The sequence below is a fragment of the Hippoglossus stenolepis genome, chromosome 18 (genome assembly GCF_022539355.2).
Source record: "Hippoglossus stenolepis isolate QCI-W04-F060 chromosome 18, HSTE1.2, whole genome shotgun sequence".
NCBI lineage: Eukaryota > Metazoa > Chordata > Actinopteri > Pleuronectiformes > Pleuronectidae > Hippoglossus > Hippoglossus stenolepis.
Genome location: NC_061500.1, coordinates 19963607 through 19991328, shown reverse-complemented (window position 1 = coordinate 19991328; position 27722 = coordinate 19963607). Strand labels below are relative to the sequence as shown.

Sequence of the window (27722 nt, the reverse complement as noted above, 5' to 3'; positions counted from 1 at the left end):
TCTGTCACAGGGACTAACTACGTGTCTGACCTTCAGCAGGATGATCTACAGCAGCAGAGAGCACGTCAGGCTCCTCTCCTGTCAGCTGAGAACAGAAGTGTGAGGCTGCAGTGACACAGACTCACCGACACTGGACAGGATCTCGATTTCTGCTGAGGCTGCAGATGATAGTGTCACAGCCTGGAGTCAAACGTTTTCTTTACACATGGTTTAATGTCACAGTCTATCTGCGTATTGTTGCTGTTAATCTCTTGATGGTCACAGTGTACCATCTTTTAATGGGTACTTCCAGCAGGACAATGCTCCATGTCACAAAGTAAAAGTCTCAAACTGGTTTCATGTGAACTTCAGTGACCTCCCCAGTCACCAGATCCAGCAGAACCTTTATGATGGTGATAGAACAGGGGATCAGTAGCATGGATGTTCAGCTGACAAAACTGCAGAGATGATATGAGTGTAACACATCAAAAGGGAGCAGAACCTAAATCATTTGTATACTTTAATTCGAGCAACAATATATAGATGGCTATGACAGAGAAAAGCAGCAAGTCTAGACATTGAAGAAAAGGGAGCCAATGAATGTTATTTGAATGATGTTATATGTCTAAACGTCAGCAGGATTACACCAAAACTACTGGACTGATTCACGGATTACCATGAAACTTGATGGAAGGATGTTGTATGGGTCAGGAAAGAACCCATATAATTTTGGTGTGGATCTGGATCAGGGAATGGATCAAGGAATCTTCATTTCTCTTTAACATTGTGAGATAGAACGTTTTTCCAACAATCTTCTTGATTTCTAAGAGAATATTTCATGGATCTTGATGCAAAAAAACAGGCATGTTTGGGAGATTGATATTTATGAGAGAGATTTGGTGCAGATCCAAAGAAAAACCTGAATCTAGAGAATTTAAATGTGGTTGGATATGGAGACTGGTGGAGGTATGAACTCTACTTAGTGACTGTTCTAGAAAAAAATGTAGTCAAATGATTTGACTATCAAAATAGCTGCTGGTTTATTTTCTAATATTCAAATTGGCGGTATCAGTTAGAAAGACAAGTGTACAGGTAACATTTATGTGAAGGAGAAAGTTGGCACAGGATGGACAAAATGAAGAAAACATCTCTGACCTTCACTTTTTTTAAATCAGTGTTAGAAATATGTTCAACTGAAAAAGTGGAAGCCTCAGCACAGTCCCATCACAGCTACTCATGTGCAACTCCAGGGCTCATGCAATGTGAGAGGTGCATGTGAACCTAAAACAACTGTAAAGTAAAACCACATTTACTGCATGGAAACATAGAAGTAAGAAAGAAAGAGAAAAAGAAATTCAGCACATGGGGAGATGGATTTATTTAGCATGTAATATCCAAACCAATGGTGTACGCAATTTCCAGATCAATCAATCATATTTTAGATATGAGCAGATATCTCATCTTCACTACTGAGAAAGACAGATTCTTCTTAAGGACATTTTGTCTTGCAGGATGAACATGTCAGTTTTTTTTGTGTAACTGGTGACAGGATGTGGTCGAACCTCCTGTGCAGCTGAACACCTCTATCAGATCGGATTCAGTCCATGACATTAGGTGCCAGATGATAAATATACATTATACTGTTCCAGTATCTCTCACCTTCATTCATACATAAGTGCATGTGTTGCAGTCAGATGATACACGTTTAAATTAAAGAGCACTTAAATAGAATTACAGTGTAAAGTAGATTACACTTCATTTGATTGGCAGTTACACTAGTTTTAGAATATTTACACATCTACAACCAAGATGAGTCTGTCATGTGTTTGAAGAACATTGTCAAATTCTGACAAAGGTTGAAACCGTGCAAAATTGTTTTCATTGGATAAAAAAAAGACAATAACGGTCAAGTGTTACACATAATGTAGATTTGTAAACAGGAAAAATTAATTTAAATCCATATAGCACTTTCAGGTTGTAGGTAAAAATGTGTTTACAATAGAAAACCTATTATATCACTGTGGTTCATCCAGGTGGCATTAGTGATTGCTGAAGCTCGCTCGCTCGCTCATGCACGCACACACGCTAGATGACTGTATCCTCTGCACTTCCTGTAAACAAATTTGGCTTAATGTAAGACTAAAAAGACCACACGTTGGTGCAGTCACTTGTAAGGCTCAGTGTGAAGCTAGGGCTGTTTTAAAGCCTGGAGCTGCCTTGTCCACACTAACTGACTCTTAGAAGACAACTGTGTGCAGCTTTTCTATTCACGTAAACACCTGAGGCACAAACAGCTCATCTATACAGACAGATACGATCTTTCTTCCGCAAAGGTTGTAGAAGTAAAGCACTAATTCATTATTTCAACCGTCTGCATTCACTCAGCTTACATGATCCCAATTACTTGGAGGAAGCTGGGTCAAGGTGTCTGAGTGCTCCTCCCACTAGGTGGAGGCTTCCGGTGATGAGGATGTGGATCTCGGCTACGTCGCAGGGTGGAGGAGCTTTGGCCATGATGCTGGGTTTAACAGTTAAGACCCTCTTGGTTGTGTCTATCAGCATTGAATCTCTGCCCTGGGTAATCCACTGAAGGGCACTGAGGATGCAGGGGAAGACCAGGGTGTCAGTTTTCTTCAAAGGGACCAGGGGAAGGGCTTCCTCGATGAACAGCTGCGATCTTTTATCAACTGCACTACGATGGTGAAGACGCCAACTCCTCTCATTGTCCAGGCAGCGAGTCAACATGTTCTCCACCGAGACGTTAAAGTTCTGCTGGTCTGAAAGGAGACAAATGACAGGATTATGTAGGTTAAACGTTTTTAGTAACACAAACAATTTAAGATTTTACATCATCACATACAGTATCAATAAGAGGACTAACAGTGTGGACCATTTTAGGAAAGATGCATATTTATTGTTTCTTGGCAGATATCCGTCGGGTGAGGTAAACATATGAAGTTGTCTGAAGTCTTGCCAGCTTTGGAACCATTGTGCTTTTTTAGGGGAAGGAACCAAGACAGAAACAAGACTGTACCAAGAATGATTGACCTTATAAGAGTAACCACACTATGGGTAGTCCTGATCAAGCCCAAGGAACTCTGTAAATGAAAGACTTCTGTTTTTAATTTAATAAATCATGCTTCACAAAAAATCCTTATGGATTATAGAGTGTAGACTGTTGGCAAAATAGATATTCTATCTACTTAAATGTACAACACAATAACGTCTGAACGTCTAATAAGAGTCTGAATACGTTCTGAAAACAATGTAAATAATGAGGATGTCACTCTAAAAACTAAAGTGTGCTTAATAGTCTGGAATAATTCTTTTATAATTTCTAGGTATTGTGCTAACATTAAAAAAAACAGTGGTATAGTCCATTAATCCTTGTTGTAGTTTGTTGTAAACCAAATACAGCTTCACGCAACAGCCTCAATGATCTCACCTGCATTACAAGAAGGGATGGCTTCAGTGATGTTTGGGCAGAATACAGCAAAGTCAAAATGACATGGCTGAATAGAAACACAAAGGAGGAACAGCACGAAAAAGGAAGTTAACAATTTTCCAAACATATACACTTATCACACAACTTATTACTTTACTGAAAATCCACTCTCACATTATTAAACCTGAGTATGATCGGAGCAGGAGGAGCCAATCACTGACAAGTATTTGTCTTACACTAGGCCGATTGTTCATTTAAAAAAAAAAAAAAAATTATATTTCTTTAACATCTCCAGTAGATTTTAACACAGGAAATAAACAATGATTAATAAGAAAAAAGGACAAAAAAGGAAATAAACAGAAATCCAAAAACATAACCACAACATACTGAAAACAGCTATTATGACAACATCGTCATTTTGTGAAGTGCTAAACACACAGCTGTACTCACCACCAGGAGTTTAAGCATGGCTGCTGAGTCTCTCTCTCCTGTGGCATTGAAGAGTAAAACTCTGGCTACAGGTCCACTACAACACAAACATGTCAGAGTTGTTGGTCAAAAAAAGTAAAAGCAGAGAGCAGCAGCTCACATCCAAATCATTCTATTTAAAAGTGACTAGGTATGCGATCAGGCATTTCTGATCATGTTCATACTGGCTTATCGTGCTGGGACCCATTAAAGCTGTGGTGATATTTTATATTTCATGTCTAACTTGTATTCTGAAGCTGAAATATGCCTCACAAAATTCATGACAAAAATGAAATGTAGCAAGTGTTCGACAGAGTTGGTATAACTGAGTTCCCTCTCTACAGTGTGATGTGATAGGTTGTCTGATGCATGCAGGTGTAATACAGCGTCATGTCGTAGGGGGGAGCCATTCACCTTGCCCTCCTCTCATGCTGGGCTGCAACATCTCTGAACCATTGCACACAGGCCTGCATACTGCGCATGGTGTGAGCTCCATCCAAGAAGTAGGTGACTACTCCATGTCTCAGAGTCTGATTCCTCCCTGGCCACTCTGTATCTGCCAGTCCTGAGACCAAACACACGGGACGATGACACATTTAGCCTGGAAACTGGGTTTGTTAACAGTGTATTTGCCGAATATATATATTTAAAAAAGGCAGAAGGGTCCAGTTACCTTTTATCACCAGCGTACATAAAAATACAAAAATATCTATATTTATTTGACATCAAACGAATTTAGCTTGTTTACAGTTTACAGTTTAACACCTGAACACAACAATGTGTTGAATAAGCTCTGTTAGAAATCTCAATTATCTTTGTCGTAACAAATTTCCCCAATGTGGGACGAATTCATGATTATCTTATCTTAACTGTGCTCTGATAATCAGGAAATGATTTTGTTTTTGTGACTCACCTTTCACCATGATGGGGCTGGGCTTAAAGGAAGTGGCCTGAAGTACACCTTTGTTCTCAGCAATGGTGGAAGGAAAGCTATTATCTGTTGAGAGAGGACATGTCGTGGACAACCCTTTAAACCCTGGAATACAATAACAATACACAATACTGTTTTCTTCCTTCTGTTAAAGTCGTACACGTTTTCATAGATGTCTGCTAAAACGTACGTAATGGTGGGAAATCTATGAAGACAGCACAGAATGTTTGCATGATATTTAGAACCTGGTTATTATTGTGGTTGTAAATGTACTTTTGTAACCTTTTTACCTGGTGTTTTTATCTGATGTGAGGATTCTCCTCAAGGCTTATTCACAATATTGTACAATTTCATTACTACCCCTTTCCACCAAGGCAGTTCCAGGGTCAGTTCGGAGCCAGTGCCTAGTCTCAAACCAGTGGCTACAAACAAACCAATGTTAGAGGATGTCAGCTGAGTCTGTGTCGGTGTGTCTACATGTCAGCGTAAAAGAAAGACAAGAAGAGAGAAGTGAGCAGGTGGAGTCTGGATGGACTGAATGAATGAATATATATAATTTAAAATAATAAATATTAAATGCTAGTTCGTGGGTTCATTTATAAAGTTGTATGAATTCTTGAGGAGGCAGACCATTATATTAGCAAGATACAAATCACCCAAACAATCACCCCAAAAAAACCACCGATTGCCTCACCCATCACAGATAGACGATATATCAGTGTCATATAAGTGTTGCTTGGAAATCAGAGATGTAGACAGGGACGTATATGGTAATGTGATGTCTGCTCTAGCCCAAGGAAAAGCAAACTGGTTCTTAAAAGGTTTGCAAGTTGAACCAGCTCTGAACCAGCACTAGCACTCGATTCACTCTGGTGGAAAAGGGGTATAAAACTGACTTTATTTTCAGTGTGCATAACAGATAACTGACGTGCATTTAATCTCTTTGTGTATTTAACCTTATTTAACATCATCGCTCCCATTTTACGTGAGTTGAAATAAAAACATTTTTTGAGCACACATCTTCTTTCCCATAAATGTTCTTCACAAATGTGTTTAAATCTGTGTCAGTGACCTCTTCTCCTTTGCCAAAAGAATCCATCCCCCTGACAGATCTGGATGTTAGCATTATTTATAAGATGAGATGAGAAATTTACAATGGAAGAGACAACCAGAGCAGTGTCTGCAAAACTGAAAGTGCAACATTTAACCATCATCCACCTAAGAATGTGTTGTCTGGTCCTGTGCTACCAAGCAGGATCTGTGGTTATCAAAATAACTTCAGGTTTAACTCTGTCCTACGAGGCAGATTCACTTCTTAAACCCACCTGGTAGACATCTTTTCTGTAGCCAAGTGTGACTCAACTGGAGGGCCAGGGAGGCATTGGAGCGCTGATGCAACCCTGCCAAGCCAAGATGCAAAGGTCCACAGTCTGCCTGATAGTCCTCCAGCTCTGGACACACCCACAGAGGACACTATGACAACAACAACAAGTGAGAATGTAATACAAACAACTAAGCAGCTAGAGGGGGCATTTCAACAGACTGACTGAAAGTATTAGAAGGTGTCGTCACTTACTCTGATCTCCGTGGCCCTGTCCTTGAGCACAGCCATTGCATTTTCTGGTTGTTTGGCTGTGAAGGCAGGAACCCCCAGCTGAAATCACATGAGCATGATGAGTAGTCTGTGTGATGATAGAAAAGTACAAGATACTCCACAACAGAAGTGGGGAACCTCGGGCCTCTGGGCCATATACGAGCAGCTGTGACTCAAGAAGTAGAGGGAGTCATCCACTAACCAGCAGGTCCCTGGTCTGATCCATTTTGTGTGCCCAAGTGTCCTTGGGCAAGACACTGATGCCCATATTGCCCCTGATGGCTGTGTCAGGTTGTGATAGAGAAAGTGCTGCATGTATGCACTGTATGAATGTGTGTGAATGGGTGGATGGCAAAACTATACTGTAAAGTGCAGTGAGTAGTCATCAAGACTAGAAAAGTGCTGTATAAATAAAGACTATTTACCATACGGCCTGAGAAACTACCTCATTCAGACTGTACACTGTATGCACTGTCCAATCACAGCATCATTACAGCTGGAAACATGAGGGTGAACTGGTAAGTTAACACTCTTCGGTGGAGTTTTCTGTACAACCAGAAAACTACATTCTGACAGATAAAATGTTCTACATGCAGATTTTGTGCTTATCGAGCTGATAGCTAAGAACCTGAAACCTCATTCAGAAGGAGAATCAGTGAAGGAGCCGTGTTGCTGCTGTGGAGCTGTTAGTACCAAAGTAAAACTGTGCATTTTGTTCGAACTCTGTTTTACTACTCTCCAAGAGCATTCGCTACTGTGACACTTGAACATGCTTTCAGATATTTGTCGGATGATTTTAGGATGATCTAGATTATTATACTTTCAATATTTAGTCCAATCGCAGCATCGCCTTTCTGATATGAGCAGCTTGAACAACACACCTTGAAGATGCCTCCTTTTTGCCAGGCAATTTTTTCAATGGTGTCTCCAAGAATCTGAGTGTGGTCGATACCCAAAGAGGAGATGCCACACACCCACGGCCTCCTGTTGGGACAAAACCATAGAGAGGAGAAGACATTGATAAAGATGTAATAAAAGCCTAAACCTTATGATACAACTGCTGATAAATCAACTTCCTCAGCAACAGTGCAAAACAGGAAAAGATGTAGGAATAACTTAACAGGCAAACTCAAGCAAACTGAATAGCAGCCCTGTATGGTTGATTGTGTTTTTGAACCCATTACCACTCCAATAATAATGTCCCATTGTGCCAACACTACGTCTACATTAAACCATCTAAATGTCTAAATCCTGTTTGAGTGAAAACAATGTTTCCACAATAGTGCTTCCAGGTTATTTTGGAGGGAATCTCTGTCCACAGCAAATCCTAGTTAACATCAACAATCTACTTGTCCATGTGACCCTTCTATTCAGGGTCCTCTGCTGCACTGTGGTCATCTATGCTGTGTTTTAATGCAACCAAATTCATGATAAATTCTCATCACACCCTGGAGCACACTACATTAAGCCGATGTCAGACGTGAAAAGTCATCAAAGCGCCCACTAGTTCACGGTGAATCCTCTCGATAATCTCCTGCATTCTTTCATGGACATAATCCAGAGTTTATATTAGGGAGCTGGCAGGAGAAACTTCGGAAAAGGTTGAGAACTTCGGACTTGGACATTTGCATTCTCTGGAGAAAAGTTCAGTGAATGTCTGAAAGCAGCTTACATCAGTGCAGAAAAGGTCATGAGTTCAACCACTACAGGTCTACAAAGACAAGCCATTTTATTGTCAGACCAGTTTTTACCAGTCATTTATAAATAGTAAAATAAATAAAACTTCAGTAATTATTTAATGTCACACATTAGTACGCAGGCTACAGATAGTGGTAATGTTTCAGAACTTGGATTTATATTTCTGTTGGGGATATATATAACTTATATATGAAACAAAAAGATTAATTACTGAGTGGAAAGCACAAAACATGTGTCTGCACTACTTGTCAAATACAAGAGCACATGACATGCATGACTTCACCCACTTCTGCTGTCAGTAGAGATTTGGCTCTGTTTGAGGGAATTTTCCCAGCGTGGGATACATAAAGTTTATCTCATCACATATCATCTCCATCTCAGTTGAGCTTCACTCACAAATACGCAACCCTGGTTTGTGTTTTTGGATGTAATTCCCCATCTCGCTCTTCTCTCCTACTCTGCTACTGAGGCATAAAATAATTACAATCAAAAAGACAAAATACAAATATGTACACGCTAATTAATTTTTCCGAATAAATGTTCTTCAATATTATCTTGAAGTGGTTTGAAAGGGATTCTGCGAACCCACACTGTGTTTATCTTACTCCTCTGTCCTATAGAATTCTACTCTTCTGTAAAAATTTGCATTACTATGTAGTATTACTACTCAGGGCTCTCCCCAAAGAATGGAATAATGGCGCTGCACCATCATACCTAATCTTATCATACTGATTTTCAAAAGTAGGGTGTTTCTCGTGGATTCCCTACATCTAGCGATACTTCCACAATGCGAGACTCGTATTGGATTGGTCGAGTTTACCCTTACGCTGCATAACGAGCGCTGTTATTGGTGGGGGCCCGCTGGTGGAGCCTAGAACGCTGGAAAAATAATTTATTGTCATCAAATACTGGTGGAGAGGAGCCCTCGCTCCGTGTGCCCCTACCCGGGCTGGAGCCACTCTGACTCGGCACTCTGACAGAGGGAGAGCCCTGCTACTACTACTATGAAAACCATATAATTGAGCCACAACGTGGTAGTGGTTGATATTCCTTCATTAGTACAAACACACAGTGTAGTTTAATTTAGACAATCATTGTCCTGCTGCCACAAATGCTCACTAGAATAAGATGCAAATCTGCCTTTCAAAATTGTCCCCTACAAATAGTAATATACCCTTTAACACTTTACTTATCATTACTTCTGCCAAGGAGTTTATGTTTTCATTGCTGTTTGTCTGTTCACAGGATAACACAAAAACTACTGAACCGATTTTCTTGAAAATGTGGAAGGGTGGGGTACGGGCTAACATTTAACATAAGCCTGGGAGGAGGTATGTACTCTCTGAGCGCCCTTTAAGTTTAAACTGTAACTAGTTTTAAAACATTAAATCAAATATATTAGAACAGAGAGAGTGAAGCTGTGAATCTGGCTCTGAGAAAACACATGTAAACTATAATGCAGGTTCCATTCCAACCCTCAATTACCTGTACATGTTTCCAGTTCTCTGATATAGTTTGTATTGCAGATCGAACTATCTTTGTGATAATGTTGGTGTGAAACATTAAAGTGAAGCTCTTTATTGGGTGCAAAGTGTTATCAGAAAAAAGATATTAAAGCTGTTCAGTGTCTCTGTGTATCAAAGGGACATTCATATAAGTCATGTACCGCCAACTGTCTTGTCTTCACTTTCTAATATGCTACGTATTAAGCCATCTTAATATAGACTCTCGGCTTCAAACAGAGAATCTTACCTTATAATATTGGTGCAGTCATATGCTCCACCAATTCCAACTTCAATTACAGCCAATTCCACCTGAACAAACAGTGATGTTATAATTTTAACACAAGTTAGTTTAAGTCATAAAACCGTTCATCCTACTTGAGGGTCAGAGGATAGCGACACTGGTTCAACACTTTGTTACTACAACTCACTGACAAAGAGCAAGACTTCTTAACCACTGCAGGATTGCAAGGACACTTTCTAAGCTCTCTGTTGTACTGTTGAACTTCTACAATAATTGACAATCTATTCTATTTCTTGACTTGTAGACCAAAGTAGTGCAAAAAATGGCGAGAGAGGTTAAAAAAATTAAGAAAAAGTCTACAGTCCAGACAACAGTGTGTAACTAATCAGATTAAAATCTATGGCTGGAACATACAAACATTCAAAATGGCGAGTCTAGAACTAGAAGTTAGGTATAATCATGTACGAATGGACAAACTGAGTAGAACCCTATCTCTACTTGCAACCCCATCACCCAAGCTGCCAGCATACCTTCTCCTGAAGAAACACATGGAAAGCCAAGATGGTGAGGAAACGGAAGTATGCCGGCATCGTTCCTCCGTGGGCATCCTTAAGAGGTCAAACATAAGGAAAAATGACGGCATCACTTGTTTGCTTCTTTGCAATAATATACACAAGGAAATGCTGTTACTTTCAAATCATGATATCAGCACTTTCGTTTCATATAAATACTTGTGTGTTACCATTATGCATGCAGTATATTAAAGTCCCTGTGTGTATAATATTTCTGAAGACAGTATCTTTTTAATTAATTCAATGATCCACATTTTTTATTGTAAACAATAAGACGATCCTAGTTAAAAACTGGTGGAGTCTATATGTTTCCTTAAGGTCATTTGTCCCAATTTAGGGTTGTATGGCACCAAATGATAAGATACTGTACATTATCTAAAGGAACATAGTAAGGTTGAGACCATCCTTGTCAAAATTCAACCAGTCAGGATTGACAGTGTCAGGACCCTGCTCCGCTGATGAAATATGATTAGAGCATGCAGGAAGAGATATTAAAAGACATGATATTCTCATTGTTTGAAAAAACCCTGTGTATTTGCAATTTTTTGGCAGCGAAATCAGAAGTGTTTTGGTACAGTCTTTTTTTTATTATCAATATTTCATGTTGATATCATTACTTTGTATTTAATGACATTGGTGCCATGGCACTATTGTCTTGTCATGTAAATAAGTTTTCGGACGATTAACACTATTTTTAACACAGAAAAAGTGGTGCAATGTTTCGAACCAAACTATCAATTGGGTTCAAAGAGTTAAATCCAAACACAGCACTTCTGTTCCTTACAAAACACAACGGTTGAAACAGTTATATGTATACCAAAAATATATATATTAAATTGCAAGTCTCTTTGATTTTGATTGTGTAGCATGGCTTCGATATGTTGCACAGTAAGGTTTTTTTTAGACCATCAATCTATCCAAAATATTTAAACAGCAGGCAAACATCACACTGAATACCTCTGTGACCTATGTGCTCTATCACATGAGGGTCAGGCTCATCCTGACATGAAGGTTCTCATTTGGCACTAAACTCAATTAAAGCTTGTGACACTGATAATGCTCGAGTTAGGCTGATAATACACAATGAGCTGCTTGGGATGCCTAGGGTTACTTTGAGATGATTAAAGACCATTGCACTGAATGATGTGAGTGCAGTGAATGATTAGCCAGGGTTAGTTCCTTTCCACTCAGTCCAGTTTCAGTTCAATAACAACACATTTAAATGTCTGCATTTTACACAACTCTGCCTTGATACATGACTTACCTTCGTTTCATCCAATTGTCCATAAATCTGCCAGAAGTATTTAGTGAAGAGCTCTTTTCCAATGGGCCGTCCATTGATTCGAATCCTCTCCCGGACTTCTACCAAGTGTGGGGAACTGCAATCAAGAGGGAAACTTTAATTGAAAAACTACTGACCCTGCTGCAGTTTATATAGTATAAATAAATACCTTCTTACCCATGTAACATGTAATTTGAACATTTACTTTATCATCAACTTCAAACAAGCAAATAATAACCCAAGGCATTAGAACAGCAACAAACCAAAGTGTTAAGTCAATGGGGAGAGCAGCTGTTGGGAAACAGGCCTAACCTACATGGGATTGATAATCAGTGCTGTCTTGGATATACAACAGCATCAATTAAAGTCAAGATATAGATACTTTTTTGTACAGAAAGTGCCCCTCAAGGTGTTCTTGAGATATCGTGTTCATAAGGATGGGACAGACTGACAATCTGAAAACATAATGCTTCTGAAAACTTGCTGTCGCCGGCACAGAGGCATAAAAATGCCATAAAAACAATCCTAAGGCCCATTCAATCTCAGTTACTATTGTTGTGTTGAATAAGTTAATATGGGTCACTTTCCTTCTGTAGAGCACTTACTTTGCTGTTTGTGAGAGACAGATGATACAGTAGCTCCAAAGCTTCTTTCACTTCTAGAAAGTCTGAGACTTGAACCACTACCAGTGCCTCACAACATGCTTCACACATGCTGCTTCATTAACTTTAAATGAGAGATTCTTTTTGTGCTGGTACATTAGTGAGAGGAGAACAATATGTACAAGAAGGACAGAATCATAGATAGAGAACACCTGGATATCAGATAAAAAGGTAATAACACTAATGAATCATTAAATGAATATCATTATACAATAACATCCCATGTTACATATTTATTAACCATGAAGCCCAGAGTCAAAGGCCTAAAGGTACATCACAGTGGGTTCACTGTGGTCTCAGCGCAGAGAGGGCTACCTGGTTGATCCTGCCAGTAGCATATGCTTGTCTCAAAGATTAAGCCATGCAAGTCTAAGTACACACGGCCGGTACAGTGAAACTGCGAATGGCTCATTAAATCAGTTATCAAAACAGATGATACGCATCTCAAAATAGTCGCAGTCTAAATAAATAGGTTCATATAAAGTAAATAAGTGTGGAAATGGTGCATTAATCACACAGGATTTTACTTTTACCCCTTAAGTATGCACATAAAGAGGTGATAGCCTGTTTAATTTATCTTCCTGTGATAGATTTGCTTGGATTTTAATTGCACACATGAGACAACTATTCAAATCAAATAAGTGTTATAGTGCTTTAGCCCCAGTCTTAAAGAGCTGCCATAAGTTTTACAAGCCACCAGATTTTCACTGTCCTTTTAGAAGCCACAATGATTCATAAGGCTTCATCTGTTACCACCTATCATCCTGTAAATAGGATATCAGTACGGCTATCCTTCATAAGCTTCATAAGCTATCCTTAAGTCATAAGCTATCCTTAAGTCAAATCTACTACTTAGATTTAGAATCAAAATGTTAGAAAGCAAGATAGAACATGAGATAATGGGTATGCACCAAATTCCCAGTACTGGGCTTTTACTCCCTTTCAGTATTTCACATTGAGGCATTGTGGCTTAAAAAATGCTCTGTGAAGTCTCCGTTATTACTTTCAGCGTCTAAAAAGAGGAAATCAGTCCGGCAGAATGAAGTGCAGCCAATGACTACACCTTAAATTACAAGTCATTAGTTCCTGAACCAAAAAAAACGTGTTTCTCTGAGTTCTTCCTCAGCTGTGACAGGTCTTGAGGGACAGAGGAGGGGCTTACAACTTGTCAATTATCTAATTACAGACTTTCATTTCCTTTCAGCAACTGTCCTTCTCTATCAAATAGTGTAAATATTATTTTCAAAATATTAATTTTACCTGTAAAATCCAGTGCGGAACCCATAACTTCTCAAAATCTGCTCCGTGAATGCACATGTTGACCCCTGAAAGACAAACACAGACACATAAAAGGCCAACCTTGTACAGCCGTTCAATAGTTTGACTCCTCTTTCATGAGTCAATGCATGTTTGAATGTGGTTGCATGTCAGAGCTCACATAATGCCAGCTTTGAGCTTTTTGTTGAAAAGGGACAGCTATCTACTATCATATGATCAGTAACATTTAAAAAGGAGAAAAAGCACTGGGCCTGCCCTGTAGTCACACATTTTCTATTGTGCCTATAAATCTAACACTTATGAATTTGCATCCATCAATGTGTGACCCACATGGCCAAAGATTACTGACTGAATCCAAACATTAACAGCTTGTGTGTCTAGTAAGCTCACCTTGCCCTTGGTTCCTGTCACATGAATAATATTAAGATGGTCCAGCTTCTCCACCTTTGAAACACAACACACACTAGATAAGACAAAAGGAATCACATAAGCCAACAATAACATTCCATGAAGCTCTAAAAGGTGTCACTGTGATGTGACAGCTATGCCCCTGTGTGCGACGTGACAATGGACTCACCGTGAGACCGGCTCGCTCCAAGAAGCCTCTCATGGCCTGGAGCTGCAACTGAGGGTTGCTCCGCTCTCGTCGTACCTGCTCCAGGGCGCTGGCATTGGTCTGTAGGGTGTTCAGAGTGCAAATGGCATCCTGTGGCAAACACAAGCAGCAACATCTTAAAAACCACAGCCTGTTCTCTAACAAAACAAGTCATTCATGAAATGATTTTTTTTTTCTATGCACACTCAAATTAAAAGGGATCTAGAAATGTTCAGTGTGTGTACCAAAACCTACCCTTGTCCAAACACACAAAACAATGAGCTACATCTTAGCACTAGGGGGTTATTACTTATTGAGAACTGTATTCAGCCTAAATATTCACCCTACCAATCTTTAAAGGGCCCATATTGTGTAAAATACATTTTCTGGGCTTTTACTATGCGTAATTACTTGAAGGGGGTCAGTAGGTGCCCTCAAAGTATGAAGACAGTCACTTCGCAGACTTTTTCACTCAGTCCATTCTAAGAAATATGTTATCGAAACGTCTCTTTTCGTACTTCCTCTCCGTATGATGTCATTCGGGATCGCACTCTTCTCTCAGCCCCAACCAGCCGGTACCAGTCCAGCCTCCGAACCCAACACCCCCGCCACCTCCACCACCACCACCCCTCCACACCGAACGTGACACCAAGCAGACATGTTGCTGAGCTAGCATCTTGTTAGCTACCACAGGCTAACCACAATAAACAACACTAAAGAAACACTGCAGCGTGGAGGGATGCAAGGAAGACAATGTGTCCGTGCACATTCCTCCTAAGAACGTTACTGATCGAGACCAGGGGTTACGCTTTATTTCTTCTGACGTGGAGTTCTGTGTGAATGTGACAGCTTGCTCCACTCTCTGACCGAGTCAGAAAACATTGTTCAACTGTTGATGAACAGTTGTTTATCATGTCTAGTGATTCATATTTGAACATACTACAACGATTATGATGAATGCACAATGCTGTTATGACAAACTAAATGCCTCATTTCATTAGACAATTGTTTTCATTTTGCATGCTGTGTGAAATTTCAAGCCCCAAATCACAGTAAAGCATTTCGTATTGAGTTTGCAAACAGAAACTTCCAAACTAGGACAAAGACATATGACACAGTACTAGGGCTGCAACAGCTAATCAATTCAATCAATTGAAATCTTTAAGTAACATACCCTATAAATCACAGTACTGTAGAGTACACTGCAATGGATAGTAGATCATATGCATTACAGTTCAGCGTCCTGTGTGTAGAAGTAAACTGTACAGTAAGAGTGTGGTAGAAGTAGTAGTACAATAAGAGTGTTGTAGTAGTAAAGTAAGAGTGTGGTAGAAGTAGTACAGTGACAGTGTGGCAGAATAAGTAGTACAGTGACAGAGTGGTAGAAGTACAGTAAGAGAGTGGTAGTAGTACAGTAAGAGTGGTAGAAGTACAGTAAAGAGTGGTAGAAGTACAGTAAGAGTGGTAGTAGTACAGTCTAAAGAGTGGTAGTAGTACAGTAAGAGAGTGGTAGAAGTACAGTAAGAGAGTGGTAGTAGTACAGTCTAAAGAGTGGTAGTAGTACAGTAAGAGAGTGGTAGAAGTACAGTAAGAGAGTGGTAGAAGTACAGTAAGAGAGTGGTAGTAGTACAGTAAGAGAGTGGTAGTAGTACAGTAAAGAGTGGTAGTAGTACAGTAAGAGAGTGGTAGTAGTACAGTCTAAAGAGTGGTAGTAGTACAGTAAGAGAGTGGTAGTAGTACAGTAAGAGAGTGGTAGTAGTACAGTCTAAACAGTGGTAGTAGTACAGTAAGAGAGTGGTAGTAGTACAGTAAGAGTGTGGTAGTACTGTAGACAGTACAGAAACTCCAGGACTCTGCCGTCTCTCCTCGTCCCGCGGCTCTACAGCAGGTTGAAGTTCGGTCAGCTACACTTCAACACGACACACTCGAACTCTCGGTGCTGGTGTAAACTTCTCCAGCGCTGGTGGCTCGCTAGCTCGTTAGCAGCCGGTGCAGAGCCGAGCCGAGGAGGCGGTGAGCGGTTACCTGGTACTCCATGCCCGGTATGTGAGGCGCCGTCCTGGTGCTGTAACGTCTGAGAGAAGGTCCCGCCAACCGGAAAGTCCAGTCCTGCTTCAAGAGCCGCGCGGCAAACATGGAGCCGCAGCGCACCACGCGCAACTTCCACACCATCATGCGGCGTCGAGCTGTCACAGGAAGCGTCAGCTCCGTTTACTGGCGTCATGACGTCACGCCTGTCCCGCCCCCCGATGGTCGGAAACAGGATTTCTCTAAATCCTTCACTTTACACTTCCTGTCAGCCACGTTGTATGGATCTGAACTTCCTGCCAAAATAAAAAGCAATATAAAAGCAAATCCTCAAATTGAACTTTTCATCTTCTTCTTCTTTCCGGCAGACTAGGCAGTATTTAGTGCATTGCTCCCCCCCACCGGTAGGGACACATCACTGCAGTTTATGCCCTCAGTTTATATCTTGTGATATAAATTTGTAGTTTTAAGGAAGTGCAAGACTTCCCTATCTCTCTCCTTATTGTACTCCTCTATTCGAGGCATGGTTATTTTAATGACAGGTTTAACTGATACTAGGATGTTGTATAGCTTTCTTCCTCTGATGTCTCCATCCCACTCTTGCTGTCATATCTGATTCAGCCTTTCACTGATGATGCTACGACACTCCATCCTTCCAAGTGGCACTTGTAAATCTATTGTATTTCTGCCCAAACTTGCCTTTGCTGCCCTATCCGTCACCTCATTTCCCTCAACCTCAACATGTGCTGGCACCCATAAAAAAACCACGCTTTAAAATTGAACTCAGACAGTAAATGTCTTAATAATGCTAAAGAATTTACTTTGTCTCTGCTTCAAGACTGAAACAAGCCTAACAATAGACACTCATCTCATTTTTATGCAAAAGAGGCACATTTGTAATAATATTACCTTCAGAATTCAAGGCTGTTCCAGCAGTGTGAAATCAATGTTCACCTCTGGATGATTTAAGATAAGATCAATCAATCAATCAATCAATCAAATTTGATTTGTATAGCCCATATTCACAAATCACAATTTGTCTCATAGGGCTTTAACAAGGTGGGACATCCTCTGCCCTTAACCCTCAACAAGAGGAAGGAAAAACTGCTAACCCTTTTAACAGGGTAAAAGAACGTAGAAACCTCAAATAAAATAAGATAAAATAAGACAATCTAATATAATCTAATTTAATATTTGTGATGGTATTAAATAAACTTAACCAGTGTTCACATTACTATTGACTAAATCAGTTTTGTCAAAGCACTTAAGACTAAAATTGAATCTAAACCAGGGGCCAAAATAAAGTCATAATGATGATAATAATGATAACTTTAAAAGTGCTTAACAAAGAAGTCCAGTGCTTGCACAAGCATGTTTTGTCTTTTGTTTCCTCTCATTCATACAGAGGTTCAGCATACGTTACCTTGATGATTTACCAGGTAAACGGCTTCTTAACACTGAATAACCAGAGTTAAAGCTGAAGTCACCTCAATAACCACATACCCTGCTTCACATTGTAGGCCCCTGGTCTTAATTACATTTTTAGAAATGTTTTAATATTTTACCAAATCTTTTTAAAGTTGGGCAAAGCAAAATATTATTCTTAACTAATTAATAAAAATGTTCACAGACCAAAAGTAAAGTTTAAGACAATTGACTATCATAAATCATACCACTGCCACCACTACTATGTTTGCTTCCACGACTGACACCTGTGAGAAGTTTCTCGATTTCTTCTTCCATAAAACTGACTAAACTGAAATTAGATCTTCCAACGCACCCTCTGACTCTAATCTCTGCCTCCAACAAGAAAACAGAGGAAAAACTGTTCAACTCGGTCCAGAGACTAAAGGCACACTGCCTCACCCCCACTGACTGCTACTGGATGCTTGTTTATTCAATTTGTATTCATATTGAACGCATTGTGTGTTCAATTTACATACTTCAAAATGGATGGAGTTCAAAGTTGGTTTACAAATCCAGAGCTAAAATGGATTGCCATGAATAAGTGATTTTTCTGTGACTTTTTGGCGAATGATATATTTTCAAAGATCCTGCATCTTTCAGGGAGCCGAGAATGTATTCTCTATGTGGAAGGTACATTATAGATGTTAGGATAAAGCATACAGTTTCTTTCTTTATCAGGATCCCCATTAGCACCAGCATTAGCATTAGCTATTCTTCCTGGGGTCCACCACACACAGTCATGCACATTATATAAACACAACAAAGAAACACAGCCACATCAACAGACAAAAACAGTTCATCTCATTAAATCATTCAAAAACATACAGAAGAGAAACAAAATAGTCATTACTTTAACAGATATTAGGCAAAACACAATATATTAGATCATTTAAAATTCTTTTAAAATCCATTACATACTTTCCCATTTTCTTTTACACAGTTAAGTAATAATTCTTAACAAAATTTGATATCTAAGTTCTAAGTTTAGTTTTTTACCCATTCTGCACCATTCCCAAATTAAATTAAATTCCAAGGAAACAAGGTTATTATAATTATACTCTCACCCTAATCCAGATATTATCTTTTACCAGTCTACACAGAGACACAAGTCAATTACTGTTCCAGAGTTCTTTTGATATGCTGTTTTAACAAAAATTTGAACCACTGAACAATATGCAATCTCTTTCATTGAGGCACTGGACCCAATCATGGAACAGTAATCATGCTGTGACAGAACTAAAGCATTTAGAACTTGTCTATAATGTTTTGTGTCTTAACTTTTCAGACTCTTCTTTTCAACCGGCACCTTTCCCCATTATGCTCACAACTTTATCAATCTATTCTAACCATGATAATTTATGATCCAGGATTATACCCACAAGTTTGATTTCTCGTACTTGTTCAGTAGTTGTATTGTTTGTATGTAGTGTCAGTGTTGGTTCTGCTTTTGACTGATACCTGAATCCTATTACAATAGACTTGGTTTTACCAATGTTAAGCACCAATTTATTCATGGTCACCCATATTACCACTTTCTTTAAATCCTTAAGTAAAATATTATTCAAGATTCCTATTGATGATGCAGCGGCATATATTGTGGAGTCATCCATTAAATTAACGTCAATTCATAAAAGCACACTTCACAGGCAGACTGGTCATGCAAAAGTCGTGCAGAGTAAGAAGTTAATGGTTCAAGGGAGTGAGTCAGATGCTTGGTCATGTGTCCAGAGGATATTTGCACAGTGCAAGACCCCCCCGGCCTGTTTGATGGCCATGTCCGGCCGATGTACTTGAAGCACAAGAACAGCTCTTTCTAAAGATAACAGATGATCATTTACAAAGACAGAAAATAAACAGCTCCCTTGTTGAACTCCATATGCAACACATCTGATCTTTGACAAACTGCCATTAAAGAAAACTGTCAGATAGCTCTCATCCACTTTAATGCAGTAAAGTGAAGCCATACTGTTTCATCTTATTGAACAACATAGAGTGATCAATAACATCAAACACTGAAACTGAAATCAAGTAAAACTGCACCCACTGTTTCCTGTGGAAGTTTCCTGGAAGCTGGTGAAAGGAGAACTCAGGCAGCAGCTGATGTCTTATGCAGAATGATGTCTTAATGTAGACTTGATGCATCAAGGAGACCAGAAGGTGGAACAATATACAAACGCTAACAGAGTAACATGAGCAATTGTCACCCCCAAGTCTGAAGATGTCTCCCACAGCATTCCCATATATCTCCCTCTACTTGCGTCACCCATTCTAACAGCACATCCATGAATGGCTAGAACTGCTGTCACTCTCTATGTCACATGTAGGTGTTCGCATCCTATTGGATGGTTAAGGCTAAAGTATGCATAACTAAATCACATTGTGTCCTTACGTCTTGCCACTGGTGTAATACACAAAAGAGCTGAAGTTGGTGTCTCTCTGTCTGAAGCATCTGAGTTAGATATGAAAGTCCCTAAGCATAGACACTACAATGTACTGTTGGTTGGGCCTTTATCTATAACCTGACCTTGGTACTGCTTAGAGAGAGAAGGGAGTATCTGTGGAATTAGACAGGCTCCTTTCTCCTGTACAGATATAATGTGTGATATACAATATACATAATATATAGTGGCATATACAGTAATGTGTGAGGATGGTCCAAAATTCCTCAACACCCACTAACTTGCCTTTATCTTGTTCACTTTGCCAATCATTTTTCATTTGTATCAAGCTGTGCATGTAGGCCTATAAGCGTGTTGGTAATCTGTGTAAGTTATTGATATCAAAATAGATCTGTATTTGCTCAAAAACAATCCTCCCTATTACCTTTTGTAAAACTGGTAAGAAACTTATAGGGCGGAATTTGTCCCATAAAATGGTTCGGCTGGATTCTTTGAGAGCAGAAAAACTTTTGCTACCTTCCAAGCCTGTGAACAAGTACATTTCTCAATACTCAATTAATAATATGACATACTGGAACCCCAATTTAATTGGCTGCAATTCCAAAAAAAATTGCTTCTAAATTATCCACACCATGGTGGCCTATCCTGACCTTTATTAAGCTGGTGCTCAACTTACTTTTACAATTTTAAATTTAAACTTCTTAACAGTAAGAAAGACAGTAATCATTAAAATAATTAGTAAGTTTTGCCACTTTATATTTTTCCGGTGGCATTACTCCTCCTAGTCGCCAGATGTCGCCCTCAGTTATTCTCTACAGTATTATCTGTGATCGCTGCCTTCAGGAACTCTCCAAATTATCAGAGTTATAAGACATGTTGGATGGTAGTTAACATTTACATGCAGTGGTGTTCGTGTGTGACCAAGTGCGACCCAATAATTTAATATGTGGAGGAAAGAAACATTAAAATCACATGATAGTTACATGGAAACAACATAATGTCCTTATAACCCGACAAGACAACACATATTTGATAATAATGTATCTTTCATAATTTGGTGGATGTCCATTGTAGTCTGTAGTCTTTGTGTAGAAATTGTACATATTCATAATCAGGTGTTTTAATATTATTGTCATCAATGAATCATTAAAACCAAAAGATTCCAAAGGTTCCCACAACTTACACTGCAGAAGTTTAAGAGGCTGAGTTGTACTTGAACGCAGCACTGATCGTACACAGGCGCAAAGATGCAGCGAGAGAGGACGACCAACGCCACTACGGCTGAAAAGTAGGAATAAAGACAATAATCATTTTATTTGTTGAATACTTATGTTTCCATCCGTTTAATGATCTTGTCTTCAGCTCGTGTTTCAACGTACAGACCCAAATATTGAGTGAAATGTCTCCTCTCCAGGCCCGACCGGGAGGCCGCCATCATGTCCAAATACTACGATGGAGTGGAGTTTCCTTTTTGCGACGAGTTCTCCAAATATGAAAAAATGGCCAAAATAGGACAGGGGACCTTTGGGTGAGAAGCACAGAGAGACTGTGCTGTGTGTTCATATCTGTGCATGCTAACGGTAACACTGCTAATGGCTAATGTCAGTGATATATGTAGCAACGATCAAACAATGAAGGGTTTTCCTTTTAAAACCGATGCTACCTACAGGAGTGTGTATCAGTGAATAGAGGGCTGCATTAGTCTGGACATTTACATGACAGGACTCCCCAGTCGCCATGCGACAGGCCCCTTGCTCAGACTTCCATGTGCCAAAGCTAGAGTTTATGCAGCACTTGTATAATAAAGGTCAAATGTGGAAACAACAGACACGTTTAGCTGGAAGTTGTTTACCAATGTCATTTCTACTGACAACCAGGTAAAGCCCTTCATGTGTTGTTGTGTCTTGTTGTGACTGTGTCTTTCACAGGGAGGTGTTCAAAGCAAAGCACAGACAGACTGGGAAGAAGGTCGCGCTGAAGAAGGTTTTGATGGAAAATGAGAAAGAAGGAGTAAGAGACCATTTAATTAATTTTACACACTGATATCTAAACCTTATTTTGAGTCAGCATGAGGGTTTTTTTCCACATAAGAGAAAAGGCATATTTATGGAAAGCTGTGTTTATTTACTAGTTTGGTCTTATGTTTGTAATTTAATTCCAATTGTCAATAATTACATTATTGCAAATGTCCCCATTGCAGGACTAATAAAGGACTTCTTATTATTCAGAGTAGGGCTGCACGATATATCTCAAATGTATCGTCATCGTGATATCAACATGCACGATAGACGTATCGCTAAAGACTGCTTGAATTACGATTAATGGTGTTCCATGTGCCAAGCTCTGCATGTCAATATATTTGGCCAATCAGACCCGCTAAAGTTTAAATGTTGAATTTGTTTAAAATGACTCCACAATATCAACACTGATCAGCACATAATGATCAATACTTTTCTTAAATGAGCGAAATCTTTCTTCATAGCTTTGCGTGCGTTCATTCATTACTTCAGCCCGTCCTGACTCCTCTCACTCTCTTCATCCCTCTCTCGCCCTCACACGCAGACACACACACTCTCGCGAACAAACGGACACATGTGTAAACTTAGACTGGGTAAAAACAACTGCATTTGTAAACTTGGGCAATGTATGGAGAACTGGAGGAGATGGCGGGGCGCGCTCTGTTTGGCTGGATTCAGTTGGCACTGCAGTGCGCAGCTTTAACAATAGAGACACAGAGAGGAGCAGTAAGTTACTGACAGAGCTCGTAAAAACTGTCCGAAATAACTTTTTTACGGTCCAAACATGTATGAAAAGACCCCAAATGAATACTGTAAGCAGACTACTTGATCACTAAAACAGAATTATTTAAACAGCAATTGTATAGGATCCATTCGCTATAAGCGGTTTCCACTGTACGTGTTTGTTTGCATATAGAACAGGGAAGTGAGATCTGATTAAATGGTCACTGGAGACACATTCTATCGCCAGGTGTGAAGAGACCAACTTAGAGCTCTTTACTTGTGATTGGATCACAGGAGACGATGTTTTACAAGGTGTGAAAATGGCCAATAAGTCCAGGGCTGAAATTCTTTCGTCAATACATCTCTCGCCCCTATTATCTACATTTTCATCTACTTGCCTTTTAAATGTCAGTATAATTGAATGAATTTCCATTCCTGGTACCACTAGTTCATGAAAGCCAGCCAGTGTCTGACTGCAGATTGAACCTAACTGTCGACCAACTGGGTCCATCTGAGAATAATATGTCTGATGGCAGGGAAAAGCCTGTTGTAGACTCTGGGTCATTCCTGTTTTTGAGTGTAAAGACTGTTTCATACGTCCTGTTCTCACGGTGCAGCTTATCTTTATATTTGTTTCAGTTTCCAATCACAGCATTGAGAGAAATCAAGATCCTGCAGCTGCTCAAACACGAGAATGTGGTCAATCTGATCGAGATCTGCAGAACCAAAGGTTGGTGTCACAAGACTATAGTATATATCATAATAGTGAACTTTGTATCTTCATCTTGGTTACAGTTGATAACCTACCTCTATCTGTTGGCCCTGTCATGTGTAAAAGACAAATGTCTGTTTGAAAATATAGAAGGATATGTTTCGTTGTGAGTAAATATTTCCTAACTACTTTGTTTCCTCTCCTTCTTCTTGAAGCTACACAGTTCAACAGATACAAAGGCAGCATCTACTTGGTGTTTGACTTCTGTGAGCATGACCTGGCCGGGCTGCTGAGTAACGCCAATGTTAAGTTCACCCTGGCAGAGATCAAAAAGGTCATGCAGATGCTGCTTAACGGACTGTACTACATCCACAGAAATAAGGTGAGGCGCTGCAAAAAAAATGACCGTCCACTGGTTCTGTGACCTTATCAGCTGATCCCACTGGAGCACAAGAACACCATCAGTTTATTTCACAACTTCCTTCCCAAATATTAATCTAAAGTCTGGCAGAATATAAGCCCATTTACCCCGATACTGTATCACTTACTTATTATGGTTTCATCCCCAATAAATGAAACCATGCTTCCATTTAGTTATAGCCTATATCTGAGAGATCATAAATAAAAGAATTCGGACCCTTTCAGTTTCTGTATTTTTTGGGGGGAGATAGTTCTTTGAATGCATCAAATTTCCATTTGGCCCATTCATTTGTTTGTCATTTAATAAACTGACTGTTTTTTATGTTTTAATCATGACACGCCCTTCTGTTGGATCAGATCCTCCACAGAGACATGAAGGCTGCCAATGTGCTCATCACCAGAGATGGCGTTCTGAAACTGGCCGACTTTGGATTGGCCCGAGCCTTCAGCCTGGCTAAAAACAGCCAGGGCAACCGCTACACCAACCGTGTCGTGACACTCTGGTACCGACCTCCAGAGCTGCTGTTAGGTGAGAGACAACCATAACACTTTACTCTCTGTCAATTCAATTCACTTCAGTTTTATTTGTAAAGCACCAAATCGCACATACATTACCTCAAGGCACTTTACATAGTAAGAGCGAGACCGTACAATATTCTAGAGAAACCTTTCTCTCATGCTCTCTGTGTCTGTCTCTCCATCTCTCACTCTGTCTTCTCTTTCTCTCTCTGCTGCTCTCATCTGTAAACTCAAAATTTGGGTAAAAACTACATTTTGGGTCTTTGCAAACACAAATGACAGTTGTCATTATTTGCATATAGAACAACAAGTTGTCTAAATTCAGACCCATTTTAATATCAGGTGTGAACACACAAACTTAAAGCTGTCCAATTGAGAGGGGTTAGCTTGTCTTACTCGCCGACACGACTCTGACCTGCTACAGTTTAAATGTCGATTTGTTTGAAATGACGACACAATATCAACACTGATCACCAAATATTGTTCTATACTTTTCTTAAATGAGCAAAATCTTTCTTCATAGCTGCGCACGCATTCATTCATTAGTTTAACCCGTCCTGGCTTCTCTCGCTCTCCTCATCTCGCTCTCACTCTGACACACAGACACACGCACTCACACACAAACAGTGTCATCAGACACATCTTTGAACTCAGTCTGGGTAAAAACAACAGAAATTGTGTGAAGAGCCAGAGGAGATGACAGGGCATGCTTGGTTTGGCTGGATTCAGTTGGCAGTGTGCAGCGCAGTGCGAAGGATAGAGACACAGAGAGGAGCAGTAAGGTGAGGGTGAGGCATCAAGATGTTGGCTCAACATAGTGATGGATGTCAGCTATCGTCGATGAACAGTGCCATCGTATATCAGGCCAACCCTACCTGAATGGTCCAAAAAACACACATCGTGCTGAGCAGGAAGATGTATTTGCAAATGCCTGTGTAGATTTGTTGTGTTAGAATCTTTTGCCCCACCACACGTTTGCAAAGACGACAAATACTTAGGTCCTTTGGCTTGTTGGTTGCGTCAGGTAAAATAATTGAATAGGGACCCACTTAACATAACATAATTTGTGTTACACATTTTACACAGTGGAGAAGAAAATGTACATGATTTATTCATTTATATATTCTTTTATTTGTTTGTTTGGCCATTTATTTGGATAGGTGAGCGGGACTACGGACCTCCCATTGACCTATGGGGAGCAGGCTGCATCATGGCAGAGATGTGGACCAGGAGTCCGATCATGCAGGGCAACACAGAGCAGCACCAGCTCACTCTGATCAGCCAGCTTTGTGGCTCCATAACTGCTGAGGTAAGGGGATATAACCGAAAGGGTCGTAACTTAAGACTGAAAAAGCTTTACATGACTGTATGCGGCTCTTCCTTGTCAACTGGACACGGAACTGATTTCTCTCTCTCTGTCAGGTGTGGCCTGGCGTGGATAAGTACGAGCTGTACCAGAAGATGGAGCTGCCTAAAGGCCAGAAGAGGAAAGTGAAGGATCGCCTCAAAGCCTACGTCAAAGACCCTTACGCACTGGACCTGATAGACAAGCTCCTGGTCCTTGACCCGGCACAGCGCACAGACAGTGACGACGCGCTCAACCACGACTTCTTCTGGTCTGACCCAATGCCGTCAGACCTGAAGAACATGCTCTCCACCCACAACACCTCCATGTTTGAATATCTGGCCCCACCCCGACGGAGAGGCCACATGCCCCAGCAGCCGCCCAATCAGAACAGAAACCCAGCGACCACCAGTCAGACCGAGTTTGATCGAGTGTTTTAGTGGTTGAAGTTGGTTTTTAAAGGGCTGTCACTTTTCAATTACACACACACACACACACACACACACACACACACACACACACACACACACACACACACACACACACACACACACACACACTAGTCTGTAGTACTCGGGCTGTTTCCATCTTTCCCGCGATTACCTTGTTACAAGCTTCTGACTACAATCCTGAGAAGGAGACTGGCAAAACTGCTAGATGTTCGAATGACTTTCAAAAAAAAAAAGAAAAGGTGACAGCCCTAGTTCACGGACAGTTTGCCTGGTTGGACTTCTTGTTTGCTGATTGTATCTTCCAGCCGGCCTAATATTCAGGAAAGCTCCATGTTTCTTTCTGGTGTAGGTTTGTTGAAAACTGGAATGTTGAACTGTGCATTTCTTTGTACGATTACTGTTCCGTGTGAGCGTATGGCAGAGTGCAGGAAGAGGACTGTAAAGTTTATGCGGAGCCTTTTCTCAGCCAAGTTATTACATTCAGGCTTCATGCTTTTTTTGTTCATCTCTGAAGACATGGTTTGAGTTGGTTCACCTTTTATTGAGCAAGGCCTCTGTTATAGTTTTAATTTAGATCTATGAAGTTGTGAGTCTTTTCACACTTGTTTTTCTTAAATAGATTTGTATGAAAAATACCGTCTACACAGTGGATTGAGAAAGAATTTACTTCCGTCCACTTTTTCCCATTGTATGTGGTACCCTTATGGTAACTAATTGTGTCTCTCATCATTCTTCACTCAGCACAAACAATATGAAAACAAATATTTTGAAATGTTAAAGTAACAAATTCTGTTTGGCTTTTTCCTGAGGTATAGTGTTTAGATTGATAAGGGCACAAAATGAGAGCAAATTACTTCATAAAGCTGCAACATAACAAAAGCTGAGGTCAGTGAAGGAGTCAGAATACTTTCTGAAAACACTGTTTACAGACATTGTAGTGTTTTAATCTCTTTATTTATGTTCAGCAAGTCCAAAACGTTTATCTCATCACATCATTAAACTATTTTCTTTTCCAGAGACATGGCCAACAGTCACTTAAGACTAACAAAAAACAATTGTACCACTGAACAGATAAACATTTTTGAAATATTTACTTTCACTTCTGTGTCACCTGTCAGCTTTTTTCATTCATCCATTCAACAAGGAAAACAAATTGAATTTTCAAAAAAACATAGACCCTTACTTGTTTTTACTTATTTTATAGGAATTTCTACTTTTATTTTACATTTTAAGCTTTGTTTGAGGTTGTTATTTTTGATAATTCCGGTACCATTTTACCACAATTTGTGAATTAATTATTTAACACGAGTCTATCTTCATGGGGAATTTCTGTTGCTCATCCCTGTCACAAGAACAATCCAAGGCTCCCTAGGTTCACGCCTTGGCCAC

At 39.9% G+C, this 27722-nt stretch overlaps 2 protein-coding genes across 2 annotated transcripts; one reads left to right on the top strand and one right to left on the bottom strand.

Annotated features, from left to right (window-relative positions):
- Window positions 1–1333: 1333 nt before the first annotated feature.
- Window positions 1334–16460, bottom strand: fpgs (folylpolyglutamate synthase). Its single transcript, XM_035185015.2, has 15 exons — window positions 16276–16460; window positions 14233–14361; window positions 14046–14099; window positions 13638–13702; window positions 11698–11812; window positions 10392–10469; window positions 9868–9929; window positions 7299–7401; window positions 6400–6477; window positions 6149–6296; window positions 4806–4889; window positions 4307–4457; window positions 3875–3950; window positions 3425–3491; window positions 1334–2756 (listed from the first exon to the last, which is right to left on the bottom strand). The coding sequence occupies exons 1-15, from the start codon at window positions 16423–16425 to the stop codon at window positions 2380–2382; spliced, it is 1737 nt and encodes a 578-aa protein (XP_035040906.1). The 5' UTR covers window positions 16426–16460; the 3' UTR covers window positions 1334–2379.
- Window positions 16461–21342: 4882 nt separating this feature from the next.
- On the top strand, window positions 21343–27432 carry cdk9 (cyclin-dependent kinase 9 (CDC2-related kinase)). The gene is made up of 8 exons (XM_035141377.2): window positions 21343–21432; window positions 21559–21672; window positions 22073–22154; window positions 23525–23615; window positions 23813–23979; window positions 24375–24546; window positions 25697–25845; window positions 25959–27432. The coding sequence occupies exons 1-8, from the start codon at window positions 21392–21394 to the stop codon at window positions 26319–26321; spliced, it is 1179 nt and encodes a 392-aa protein (XP_034997268.1). The 5' UTR covers window positions 21343–21391; the 3' UTR covers window positions 26322–27432.
- Window positions 27433–27722: the final 290 nt, after the last annotated feature.